Source organism: Corythoichthys intestinalis, chromosome 1, assembly GCF_030265065.1.
Source record: "Corythoichthys intestinalis isolate RoL2023-P3 chromosome 1, ASM3026506v1, whole genome shotgun sequence".
In the NCBI taxonomy this organism is placed as follows: domain Eukaryota; kingdom Metazoa; phylum Chordata; class Actinopteri; order Syngnathiformes; family Syngnathidae; genus Corythoichthys; species Corythoichthys intestinalis.
The window spans coordinates 59,377,414-59,390,256 of NC_080395.1; the positions used below are offsets into that span (position 1 = coordinate 59,377,414).

General features: G+C 39.1%; 1 protein-coding gene across 1 annotated transcript in view; it reads left to right on the plus strand.

Annotated features, from left to right (window-relative positions):
- Positions 1 to 12,843, plus strand: part of LOC130916954 (paired amphipathic helix protein Sin3a-like) — a 28,479-nt gene continuing 15,636 nt past the window's right edge. The window contains exons 1-13 of the mRNA XM_057837961.1: positions 1 to 213; positions 4,830 to 5,046; positions 5,331 to 5,507; positions 7,787 to 7,893; positions 8,006 to 8,324; positions 8,426 to 8,677; positions 8,758 to 8,910; positions 9,388 to 9,543; positions 10,823 to 10,909; positions 10,984 to 11,102; positions 11,225 to 11,435; positions 11,529 to 11,645; positions 11,937 to 12,175. Coding sequence (XP_057693944.1) covers positions 4,852 to 5,046; positions 5,331 to 5,507; positions 7,787 to 7,893; positions 8,006 to 8,324; positions 8,426 to 8,677; positions 8,758 to 8,910; positions 9,388 to 9,543; positions 10,823 to 10,909; positions 10,984 to 11,102; positions 11,225 to 11,435; positions 11,529 to 11,645; positions 11,937 to 12,175 — 2,132 coding nt within the window. The 5' untranslated portion in view covers positions 1 to 213; positions 4,830 to 4,851. The remainder of the gene's footprint in view (positions 214 to 4,829; positions 5,047 to 5,330; positions 5,508 to 7,786; positions 7,894 to 8,005; positions 8,325 to 8,425; positions 8,678 to 8,757; positions 8,911 to 9,387; positions 9,544 to 10,822; positions 10,910 to 10,983; positions 11,103 to 11,224; positions 11,436 to 11,528; positions 11,646 to 11,936; positions 12,176 to 12,843) is intronic.

Sequence of the window (12,843 nt, forward strand, 5' to 3'; positions counted from 1 at the left end):
CATGACAGACACGCCCCTAATGTTCACCGAACACGGCTTCATACATCCCCTGTTGTTAGCCGCGCGGACAATATCGTTTTGAAGTTATTGTCGTGGACAACCTGTCAAAAGCGCGCATTTTTTCAAAGCCATCTTAATGCGCCTGTAAGCCTTTTGGGGAAGGGATCTTTATCACCGGTGGGGCAGCGTTGTTGCTGGAGGCAGCCCCGCGAGGTAAGCTAAAGCTAGTTAGCGGAGCATAGCTTGCACTGCTGGTGAGGGAGCTTGTTGTGCTAACGTAGCACATAGTAGCGTCTATATAACCTTGTCAAACATACTCCGTTTGAGTACTCGGTGGCTATTTGATGGCGGTGTTTTCAAGGATTTCTGTCGTTCGGTTGTTTAAGACGTGAAGTTTGTGTTAGGGCTGTATCGGCTTTCGGCAGCACTAAGTTACTTGGAGCGAAGCTATCGAGGTAAGACTTGTCTTCCGAGCATGATTTAGCTGTCAGGCTAATGCCGAAAGGTGGACTTGACAAGGCGCTCTTCCGTTTAGTTTCTGACTAATTCGCCGCGTGCGATGCAAGTTTTGATGGAGAAAGCGCTTATCTCCGAGCGAAGCTTTTTACTAGACAACATTGCTAAGCTGTCGAGTTCGGGAACGAACTTAACGTCGACTCGTCGTTACGTGGACATGTTGCTAGCGTTGGTGTTCTTTACGAACTGGTCAATTTGCTTCACAATCCCTTTCCCCACTTCTTTTCACTTTCCCTACAATCCCCGGTGGTGTTTTTCCATTTCATAAGTCCATCGCGCTGCGGCGTCAGAATCAATGTCTCGCAAGGGTAAACCGACGCTAGCCACCCAGCACATTGGGCTAGTGTGCTTTTAGTTTACCATTTACGGAGGCGATACCTTGGCGTAAGACATGCAGAGTCCTGCCGAGTGTAATCGCCTACACCGCCAGCTAACGGAGTGGCGAAGCCACATCACTTGATTTCGGGCGAATGCCAACGTCAGCCATCACACGACGGCGAAAGCGGTCACTCAGCTCGACGACACCAATGAGTTCGAGTCGGCGTTTCGCTGGGAGGAAGGGGAGAGGGGAAAGGGGGGAGGGGAATAGGAACGGCCTCCGCTCGGATAGACGCAGCAACTGCGAGCTAACCAGAGACGCGCAGCAGCAAATCGGAGCTTTTTGTATCGTTCGACGGCCACTCTCGTTGTCATTTGACTGTATGCCGAATTCGTTTGACCTTTAAGCGCCGAATCGAGCGAATGGATCGTCGGCTGACACGATCCGTGCTTCTCAACACCGCGCGCTCCGCTTGCGTGTTGTTCCCAATTTGGTGCAGAGCAGCGAGACGACGACGCAGGCAGACAGCAGGCAGCGCTGTGCTCGCTCTCTTTCGTCCTCTCCCCACCGAGCAAGTCCGTGACGTCTGGCGGCCTAGGGAGTGTCAACAAATGACACTTTTTCAAGCGCGTATTATGCTTGCATTGAATGACACTCATAAGCACCATTGAACCCCTTTATAGAACCCTCAAAAATAGAAATTAATTGAAAGTCTATCTCTGTCAGTGGCTGGCAATGAATTAAATGTAGTGTAATTTATTTTATTTTTTTTAATTAATTTATTATTAATTTAATTTAAAAAAAAAAACTTCAAAGGGTTATATTGGGCTCCATAACTAGTGTATTTCCTTTTATCTATGGATTTTATTAATTTGTACGTTTTTCTCTTAAAAAAAAAAAATAAATAAAAAAAAGGTTAGATATAGTATTAACACTGGCCAACATTTTTTATGATTATTGGATGAGTTTTGTTTTTGTTTTTTTCACCGACCATATGTGATGTCTGGTCAGCAGGGCCGGCCCAGCCAATAGGCAGACTATGCAGCTGCTTAGGGCCCCTGAACACTAGGGGGCCCCCCAATCTGGCAATTGTTTAATTTATATTCTATTTTGTTTACTACAGTTTGCTTTATTTGACTTTTGTGGGTTTTGATACTTGATTACAAGCTTTAAAAAAATAAAAGTTCTTCCTTAACTTTTCTTTCCTCCTTTAGAAAAGGTTTGGCGGTATCTACTGTAAGTACTGACAATAATTTGAGGTGAGAAATTTGAAGTATGCAGTGCAACAAAATCTGAATAATATACAAAATATGGACATATGGGTTGGATTGCATGTATGGGTTTCACAGTACTCTGTGACGAAATGGTGGGCCAAAAATATGGGCCCCTTTGCATTATTTTGCTTAGGGCCCCCAAATGGCCTGGGCCGGCCCTGCTGGTCAGTGAGTTAAAATCTGCCTTGACCACTGTTGTTTTTGGCAGACCTTTTAATTTTCGTCTGTCTTTTGGAGGATTATACTTATTAGTCTTAGTCATATTTTAGTCATCTCAAAATGCGTTTGTCTTTGTGTAGTTTTTGTTGATGAAAACGCAAGACTAATTTTGTCTAGTTTTAGTGAACGTTTATTTAAAAAAAATTGTATATAAATTTAAAAAATATATAAACTCCAAAAATGAATAAAGGTTTCCAACTATTGTAGCGTCTACAAAGCCAACTTGGTGATAATACACACTCTGCAGGAAAGCAATATAATATTTTCAATTAATTATACCTACCTGGACGCCACAAACTGTATGTAAAAAAAAAAAAAAAAAAAAAAAAAAAGTTGAGAGTTTTAAGATGACACTTGCCATTAGCATTAGCCTAATGCTAATCTGAATGCTATGCTAATGCTACAAGTTACATTTAGTGTGTGATGATAACTCAGCACAGACCTTTGATTGCTAAAGCAACGTTGTATTTTCTCTCTGGCCAAGATAAGAAAATATATCTTACTGTGTAGGCAACCAGACACTGCTACGGCACAAGCTAAGTACACATAAAATGTCACACGTTGTGTACACGTGATGGAAACTATTGTGCATTTTTGTCTCGTTCTCGTATCGTCAGACGAAAACTGGCATTTGTACCGTTATGTTTTGGGTCCCAAAACACATTTTTAGCTCATTATCGTCTCGTCATCCTCATCATTAAAAAAATAGTTTTCATTGACGAAATATTTCCGTTATCGTCTTCGTTGACGAAAACAACACTGGCCATGACCTTTTTTCCCCCTATGTATTATTAGTTTTCATGTAGTTGGCAACTTGGCATTAGTATTTTATATATATTCTTTATATATTTTCATCCAATATCGGTTTAACATGTTATGATGGCCGAGTGGTTAGTATATCAGCCTAATAGTTCTGAAATCAAGGCTTCAATCCCAGGCTCCGGCATTTCTGTGTGGAGTTTGCATGTTCTCCTCGTGCCTCTGTGGGTTTCCTCTGCCTAACAGTTCTGAAATCAAGGCTTCAATCCCAGGCTCCGGCATTTCTGTGTGGAGTTTGCATGTTCTCCTCGTGCCTCTGTGGGTTTCCTCTGGGTATTTCGGTTTCCTCCCACATCCCAAAATGCATAGTAGGCTGAACTCTCTAAATCAGGGGTGCTCAAGTCCAGTCCTCGAGCGCCCCTATCCAGCTTGTTTTCCATTTCTCCCTCCTCCAACACACCTGACTCAAATAATCAGGATCATTATCAGGCTCCTGCAGAGCTTGCTGATGAGCTGATCATTTGATTCAGGTGTGTTCAAGGAGGGAGACATGGAAAACAAGCTGGATAGGGGCTCTCGAGGACTGGACTTGGGAACCCCTGCTCTAAATTGTCCCGAGGTATGATTGTGGTATGGTAGTTTGTCTCCCTGTGCCCTGCAATTGGCTGGCAAGCGATTCAGGGTGTACCCCGCCTACTGTCCATAGTTAGCTGGGATAGGCTTCAGCACCCCCCAACCCTCGTGAGAATAAGCGGCTCAGTAAATCAATCAATCAATTTAACATTTCAGTCCTTGCATAGTCATATACATTTTATTGACCCGTTATAGTTTACTGATATTCACATATTGGAGCACTTTAGCACCAGTGCAGTACCGCACAGCACATGTCATATTGTCCCCATTGTTGGTGTCCTGTGTCTGCAGTTGTCTAAAACATGGCATAATAAAATATATTATTTCACTGCATATTGTTACTTTGGGGCATTTTATAAGTACCAGCCATTAACCACAAAACTTGCACAAAAAAAGCAGTCAGATTCGGATTCTACACCCTAAAATTATGTAAGAAATTTTTTTTGCATCAACGTATTTTTTTGTTGTCCAGTGTAATTGATGATATTTAGGTTTTTATATCACCAAAAGGTGTTTTGCCCTATAAAGAGTTAATGACATGAAATTATGCATTTTGTTTTTCATTATTACTGATTAATAGTGATAATGGATCTTAATATGTCATTTTAATGCTTGCTTATGATTTTATTTCAAACTTAGCTCGTACGAAAGATGATTGCCCGTCCGTGCACATAATGAATGTGCGTAAAGGACTTATCACAGAATTAGATTGCAGTAATAAATCATCATGTACAAAACTGTTATATTCTACGTTCTATGTAATGACACCATTACATGTTTTTTATTTTTTATTTTATTTTTTTTAAAGTTTGCCATTTCCTTCTAAAGCATAAAAAACTGATGAATTGCATTTCTAATAATTGAAATGGGGACTGATTTGAGGTAATAGACTAGACATTGAGTTTGATAGGCGAGAATGACACAAAATTATTATATTATTTAGGGGGGGACAGGAGCAAAAACAATTAAATGAAGTAATTAGATAGCTAAAATGAATACTGGCATATTGAAAATTGGAAATGAAATTAATTTAAAATGAATTTTAAAAAATGTTGAAATTCAACTGTTCCATATGAACTCATCCTTTCACCTCTCTTGTTTTCCCTCAGCCCCTTTTAGTATGTTTAAACAATGAAGAGGCATGTGGAGGACCAGGAACCGATACTTGTGCCCCAGCAACAGCAACCTCATCGCACCCCAGTCCAGGGCATTGCAGAAAGCTTCCAGCACAGGGCTCTCGCCCCATCTGCTACTGTGATAGAGGCAGCCACAGACAATATGCAGCCATCTTCTGGTATCCAGTATTCTCTTCCCCAGGGATACCAGGTAGGGTTCTACAGCAAGCCCCATATGAACCTCACGCATTTGTGAACTGCCCTCTTCTTTTGATTTGAATGATACAAGTGCCACTCGTATTAGTTTCTTTTTAATTCTATTCAGCACTTGTCAGATACCAAAAAATTAGGCCAACACATATTCAAAATAGAACTTTCTTCCAGTGACTGCAGTCCCAATGACTGTATTCAATCTGCAGTTCTTGAAGACTGAGCAGCTGCTCAGATAAAGAAGTACCATAATGATTCTCTAAACTCTTTCTCAAATTCTCAAAGGTGCCGACAATGCCTCATAGCACAAGTGGACTCAACAGTTCTGCGCAACATGTTGGCTCCCTTGCACACAACATAGCAGCAGTCCAAACCCCAGCCCCTGCAGTGGTCCAAGGTCACATGCATCCAGTTGCGCCAATGAGTTCCGCGCAAGGACAGCAGCAGTTCCAGCGACTGAAGGTATGAATAAATTAAACTGGGCAGGAGTGTTTTAAAGCTGAAACTTTAAAATGTTCGCAATTTGTTGGTGCTGGACAGTATGTCAGATAGCTTGATTGGATTAAAGCTTGTGGAAAAATAGATGATTTTTTTGTAAATCTTTACCAACGCATTCAATTAAGGTAATACATTTCTTAATCCTTTATAAGGCACTCATCAAACTCATTGGCTTCCTATGACTGTGCTAGATGTCCAATCCATTTTGACCGGGACAGGTCGGCAGCGAATGACCGCTTCCAGCCCTCCTGGTCAAAATGGATAATACGTCTAGCGCAATCAACGGCACTGAAACATACCATACATACATTTATGACCAGTCCTCCCAGTTTAAATTAATTGAACATCTATTGTTGTTAATAAAAGGCAATGAGTTAATAGTAAATACTGTCTTGTTTAGTTTTGAAGTATTAAAACTTTAAAACGGTGCCGATGAATATTCTTATTTATTTTACCTTGCTTAATATCTCTCTCTCACTCACTCACTCACTCACTCACTCTCACACACACACACATATATTTTAGAGATGTCGAATCGGACGCCGATATGGGCAAAAAAATGCGGATCGGTATCGGATCGGCCGACACGGAAAAATTCCAATCCGACTTCCCGAGACGTCGTGCAGCCATATTGAACTGGCAAGAAAGCAATAAACCATGTCGCAAAGCGACCACAAGAGTTCGCTGTTAGACAGCACAAAAAACCTTGCTGTAAAACGTACCAAAAGGCAGAATACTGTCTGAGCGGGACATGTGCGTTAATTGCGTCAAATATTTTAACGTGATTAATTAAAAAAATTAACGCCCATTAACTATATATGTATATATTTATATATATATATATATATATATATATATATATATATATATATATATATATAGTTAACGCGTTAATTGCGTCAAATATTTTAACGTGATTAATTTTAAAAATTATATAGTTAACGGGTGTTAATTAATTTTATTTTAATTAATCACGTTAAAATATTTGACGCAATTAACGCAGATGCCCCGCTCAGAGACATTTAAATGACAGTACACAGTGAAACGTTCATTTGTTTTTTTTTTTAATGGAGTTTTGCTGCCCTCTGTTGGCGCTTGGGTGCGACTGATTTTATAGGCTTCAGCAACCTTGAGCATTGTGTAAGTAATTATTGACATCAACAATGGCGGGGTACTAGTTTATTTTTTGATTGAAAATTTTACAAATTTTATTAAAACGAAAACATGAAGAGGGGTTTTAATATAAAATTTCTATAACTTGTACTAACATTTTTCTTTTAAGAACTACAAGTCTTTCTATCCATGGATCGCTTTAACAGAATGTTAATAATGTTAATGCCATCTTGTTGATTTATTGTTATAATAAACAAATAGTCCTTATGTACCGTATGTTGAATGTATATATCCATCTTGTGTCTTATCTTTCCATTCCAACAATAATAGATGGTTTGAATTGCGATTAATTGCGATTAATTACGATTAATTCATTTTTAAGCTGTAATTAACTCGATTAAAAATTTTAATCGTTTGACAGCCCTAATATATATACTTTTTTTTTTTTTTTAATAGCTGAAATATACAAGCACAAGTGGGCTTTTACAAGATGAAGGCTGCCTTCTACTGGCTAACCCCTAACCTACGGGCAAAATAAATCTGCAATTAATTCATCAACTCTGACACAAAATATTTAAAAATTTGGATTCAGCGGTTGATATACTGACCTGTGCTACATAACTACCAAGTTTCAAAACGATTGGTTCATTAATAACGGAGGAGTAGGGCTTCATCTTTAGTTTCAACAACAACCAATTGAGTGACGACTTAACAGGCCGTCATCCTCTTGTTTTAAAAAAAAAAAAAAAAAAAGAGAGAGAGAGAGAGAGAAAAAACTGCAATTCATTCATAATCGTTATTCCTTCATGAGATGCTCCATAATTTCATTGTACAATTGTATAATGACAGTAAAGGGCTATTCTATTCTACTCTATTTTACCAAATCTTAATATTGTGGGCTCCATGACCCAAAATGTGATGTCCACGCATGTGGTCACCAGTTTTTTAAAAGTTTTTTTAAATGACCAAATTGTCACTTGCCTTGTAACTGTTTAAGTTTAATAAAATACTTATCAAATGCCAAAGACATACAGCAAAAAATATCATAACATTGAGTTTTGACCATATTGCCCAGCAGCACATTCGGGGACTGAATACACGATTTACATTTTTGACCTTCTTTGTTTTAGGTTGAAGATGCCTTGTCGTATCTCGATCAAGTTAAGCTTCAGTTTGGAAATCAACCTCAAGTGTATAATGATTTCCTGGATATTATGAAAGAGTTCAAGTCACAGAGGTAAGATAAATTTATGACTATTTTTTACTTTTAGATGAATTAAAATATATAACCATATGTTCAGCCAATTGACAAACTAACAAAAAGCTTCCGCCCCATCACTCCGTTGCAGCATTGATACTCCTGGTGTTATCAGTCGAGTGTCGCAACTCTTCAAGGGCCACCCAGACCTCATTATGGGCTTTAATACTTTCTTGCCGCCTGGGTATAAAATTGAGGTTCAAACAAATGACTTGGTCAATGTGACCACACCGGGCCAGATTCACTACATCACGCCTCATGGTATATCTGTTCAAAACATCCCAGTTAGTGGAGCACCCAGCCAACCTGTAAACCAGCATCAGCACCAGAGTGTGTCACAGGCCAACACACATTCTGCTGCGGTCACCCCACCTGTCCCCACCCAGCCTGCAGCAAATAAAATCAACAAGGTATAAACTGATTAGATTGCCATTTTAGACATGAACATTTTGTTCTTTTGCTAATAACAAATGTGCAATTTTCTTTTCAACGTGTGTGTTTATTCCTAAAGGCCATGCAGTCTCCAGCCCACACACCCACCAGCCAGCCAAACCCATCCATACCATCTTACGCTTCACCGCGCTCACCTTCAGTTCAGTCCCACGCACCAGTGAGCAGTACACCGTCTGGTGGGCCGCCTCCCCAGAACAATCAGCCGGTGGAATTCAACCACGCAATCAATTACGTGAACAAGATAAAGAATCGCTTCCAGGGTCAACCTGACATATACAAAGCCTTCCTGGAAATCCTACATACATACCAGGTCAGGAGGCACTTTAACACCTTTGTACAAGTAATTTCTTATATCTTGTCAAGTTGATTAATGAAGTATATTTCCTGCAGAAAGAGCAACGGAATGCCAAAGAGGCAGGAGGCAATTACACTCCAGCTCTGACTGAGCAAGAAGTCTACACTCAAGTTGCACGACTCTTCAAGAACCAGGAAGACCTGCTTTCAGAATTTGGACAGTTCCTTCCTGATGCAAACAGCTCAATGGTAAAACAGTTTAGCATCTTAATATCAGCAATCCACAGCGTCTTTCATTGTTTGTTTTTTTTTTTTTTTTTTTTTGTACAAACCGGATTCCCAAAAGGTTAGCACAATTTGGAAGTGCCAAATCTGAACATTTTATTCTAAATGATAATTTACATTTGATGACATGTCAAAAGTTTAAACTGAGAAAATGTATTGGTCATATTGGTGAAAATACCTTTTCCCCAACTTCATTCAGATATGTTGACCCCATGGAATTAAAAATCAACATATTTTAGCTCAAGATGAAACATTTTTCAGTTCAAACCTTTGAACTCTATTGAATAAAATATAAACATTTACCACATTCATTTTTTCTTCTCAATTTGTATCGCGTCCCAACTTTTTGGGAATCCATTTTGTAGCTACAACAGGTTGCTCTAGCTTTGATAGCTTTTGTGTCGAAACAAAAAAAATCATAATGTTCCTTCCTGTGTTCAGCTGCTTGGCAAAACGGTGCCTGACAGGGCAGAGTCTGTGCGTAATGATCATGGCGGGACGGTAAAAAGGCCCTTAATGAACAACAAACAGAAATTGAGCCCCAACGGACTGACTGTCAAAAGACCTGGAGCTGTGGGAGTTTCACCCCTTCTCAAGGTAGATCTCACCTTCATGTTATCTTTATCTTCTATGTGTTTTTAAAGAGAGCATCATTAAAATAACATCGATTTTGAGAGTTCCCGCAGGGTCTTAAAATGTCTTTAAAGCATTGAATTTATAAATTTGGAACTAATACCTTTAAAAGTATTGAATTTTTATATCTGGGTCTTAAGATTTATGATGTATGTAATGTAACTTATCCGTGTGTCATTTCTCGTCAAAAGTGTCATTTGTCATTTTGATTAAATAACGTAGCCTAAATAAATAAACGGGGCAGAGGAGCCAATCATTGAGAGCTCAACGTAACCCTGGGTGAAAATCGTCGATTGAAAGCACTTATTATGGGATATTGTGTAGTTCTTTTGATTTGACAACCAAAGTCAAAACGGCGTTGGCTCACTGAAAGATGAATACAAATATGGCTGCTTTTTCAATTTGGTGTGCGGTGTGACCGGCTGAAAAAGATCAATATTATTATACGGATCGATGTCACTCCCGCTCCTGCACGCTCCCGTGGACTTTCATTCACGTCCCGATCCCATCACGGGATTAATAAAATTATTAATCCCGTCACGATGGGAGTCCCGACAAAATGTCATGCTCTACACTACACAGATGCAGAATTTCTTTTTTACACCTAGCCATACATTTCATATTAGAGGGATGGGGAAATGTAAATTCAACGAAGCGTGGTTGAGTAAACAATCCTTTCGACTTTGGCTCAAACCATTAGATAGCAGTGTGTTCGAGACTCTTTTCATTGTATGCAAAAAAAAAAAAAAAAAATCAGCTGGGTACAATGGGCATGAAGGCGCTAGAGTCCCATGCTAAATCATCCAAGCCCAGAACCTCCATGAGAGGAAAGAAACAAACTCCCCTCATTGCCGGCATTTTTGAATCTGCCTAGTTAAGCCAGCCAGTTGCTCACGAGCCTGATGAGACAGAAGCTAAAGTCAGCGATATGGCTGTGAAATAGGTATTATGTTTTTTTTTTTGTTTGGTTTTTTTAAATGGTCTTAATTAGGTCATAAAAAGACTTAAATTTTACTTGAGGAACCCTGTAGAAACCCTGGATTTAACTCATTGGCTCCCATTCGACAGCGAATGATTGAGTGTTAAGTCGCTGCCCTCCCAGTTCAAATGGATTGGACATCTACTAGTGACAAACGTATTTAAATTTTCAGCAGAAGGAGCTAAAGAACCACATGATTGGATGTCTACCATCATCAATGGCACTGAAACAGTTGAAATATTTTGTTCATTTAATGTTTTCCAGAAGAAACCCAAACTAGTCGGGAAGGACCATGGCTTTAGTGATGTTGGAAAACACAGCAACAGCACTGAAACTATGTTCTTTGAGAAGGTGAGCTTTGTTAAGATACATGGTTTGCCCCATTTAATGATAATTTAACGAGTACATTTTTGTGGCTTAAACAGGTCAAGAAAGCTCTTAGGAGCTCTGAAGCCTATGAAAGCTTCTTGCGGTGTTTATACATCTTCAACCAGGAAGTAATTTCACGTGCTGAATTGGTTCAGTTAGTCATCCCGTTTCTTGGGTGAGTTTACATTCTGTTTGAGTTGGCCAGTCAACTTGGAGTTCGTGATACATCAAAGTTAGTTGTTAACTCGGAAAACAACAACAATGTTACTGATTTGCACAAATCGTTAAAATTTTCAGAAAATTCCCGGAACTCTTTACGTGGTTTAAAAACTTCCTGGGCTACCAAGAATCGAGCCATGCGGAGAGTTTACCCAAGGAGCGAGCAACAGAGGGCATTGCCATGGAGATTGACTACGCATCGTGCAAGAGGCTTGGCTCGAGCTACAGAGCGCTACCGAAGAGCTACCAGCAGCCTAAATGCACAGGAAGGACGTCACTCTGTAGAGAGGTTAATCGCAAGTTCTTTCTATTTACCTCCTCTTTTTGGAATTTTCAGCTTTTTTAGAGAACAAACTTAAAGTAAATTAATGGCTGCTTTCAGGTTCTGAATGACACGTGGGTGTCGTTTCCATCTTGGTCAGAGGATTCGACTTTCGTCAGCTCTAAGAAGACTCAATATGAAGAGCACATTTACAGATGCGAGGATGAGCGTTTTGAGGTAAATGGAAACTATTTTCCCACTCTGCAAAAATGTGAACGATTTCCTAACATGCGACCTCTCAGTAGCTTTTTATCTAAAGTACAAATGTGTGATTTTTGTTTTTTCTACAAAAAAACAAGATGGAAGTTCGGATCAATATCTATGGCTTAAATCTGTTCAATATTTGAAATTATTAGTCATATTGTAGTGCGCGTCCCAGCTTTTCATTCAGTTTTAACGCCACACATTTCATTGCCACCTGTTTTCACCTAATTTATCATTTGATGTATCGTAAATGCATTCCCTCAGCTTGACGTCGTTTTGGAGACCAATCTGGCTACAATTCGAGCCCTTGAGTCAGTCCAACAAAGGCTTTCGCGAATGTCTGCGGAGGAACAGCTGCGCTTCAAGTTGGACAGCACATTAGGCGGGTCCTCAGAGGTCATTCATCGAAAAGCTATTCAGAGGATATATGGGGACCGAGCCCTGGACATCCTGGAAGGTCTAAAGAAGAACCCAACAGTGTGCATCCCCATAGTTCTAAAGAGGCTAGTCATACAAATTCTTTTTCAAATTACTGTATATATATGTACAGTAAAGTATTTAGTTTTTACGGATGCGTATTGCTGCCACACAAAAAAAAGTCCAGTATCACATTTTACATGATGCTATCATGTAATAACATATGTCAAAACTAACTTATCATTTTAAAAAATGTGATATTGTATCTAAACATTTTAACCGTCATGTAAAAACTTGGAAATGTATCATGTAAAAGGCATGTAAAATTGTGATGATCGTTAAAACATGAAAGCTATCATGAAAAAATATGAAAGTTGGACTGAACTCCTGTGAGATTTTGCAGTCACATCCTTCAGATAGTAGAAGATATGTAGTGTGCTCAATAACTAAAATCTTGCAATGCCACAACTCGAGCATGAAATGGAACTTAATCAAATCTTTCACACAAGTCGCATTAGCCATTCGGCAAACATTTTCTTCTCTCACTTTCAATGTTTCAAAATTATTACTGTGAAAAATTACAACTTTTTTTTTTACACTAGTCATCTAACATTTACGTAATTTTGGGTTACATTTTAATGATCACATTATTACCAGTGTTGTTAATAACGACGTTAGATTATAACGGCGTAACTAACGACGTTATTTTTTTCAGTAATGAGTGATCTAATTAATTTTCTTATCTGTGCAATAC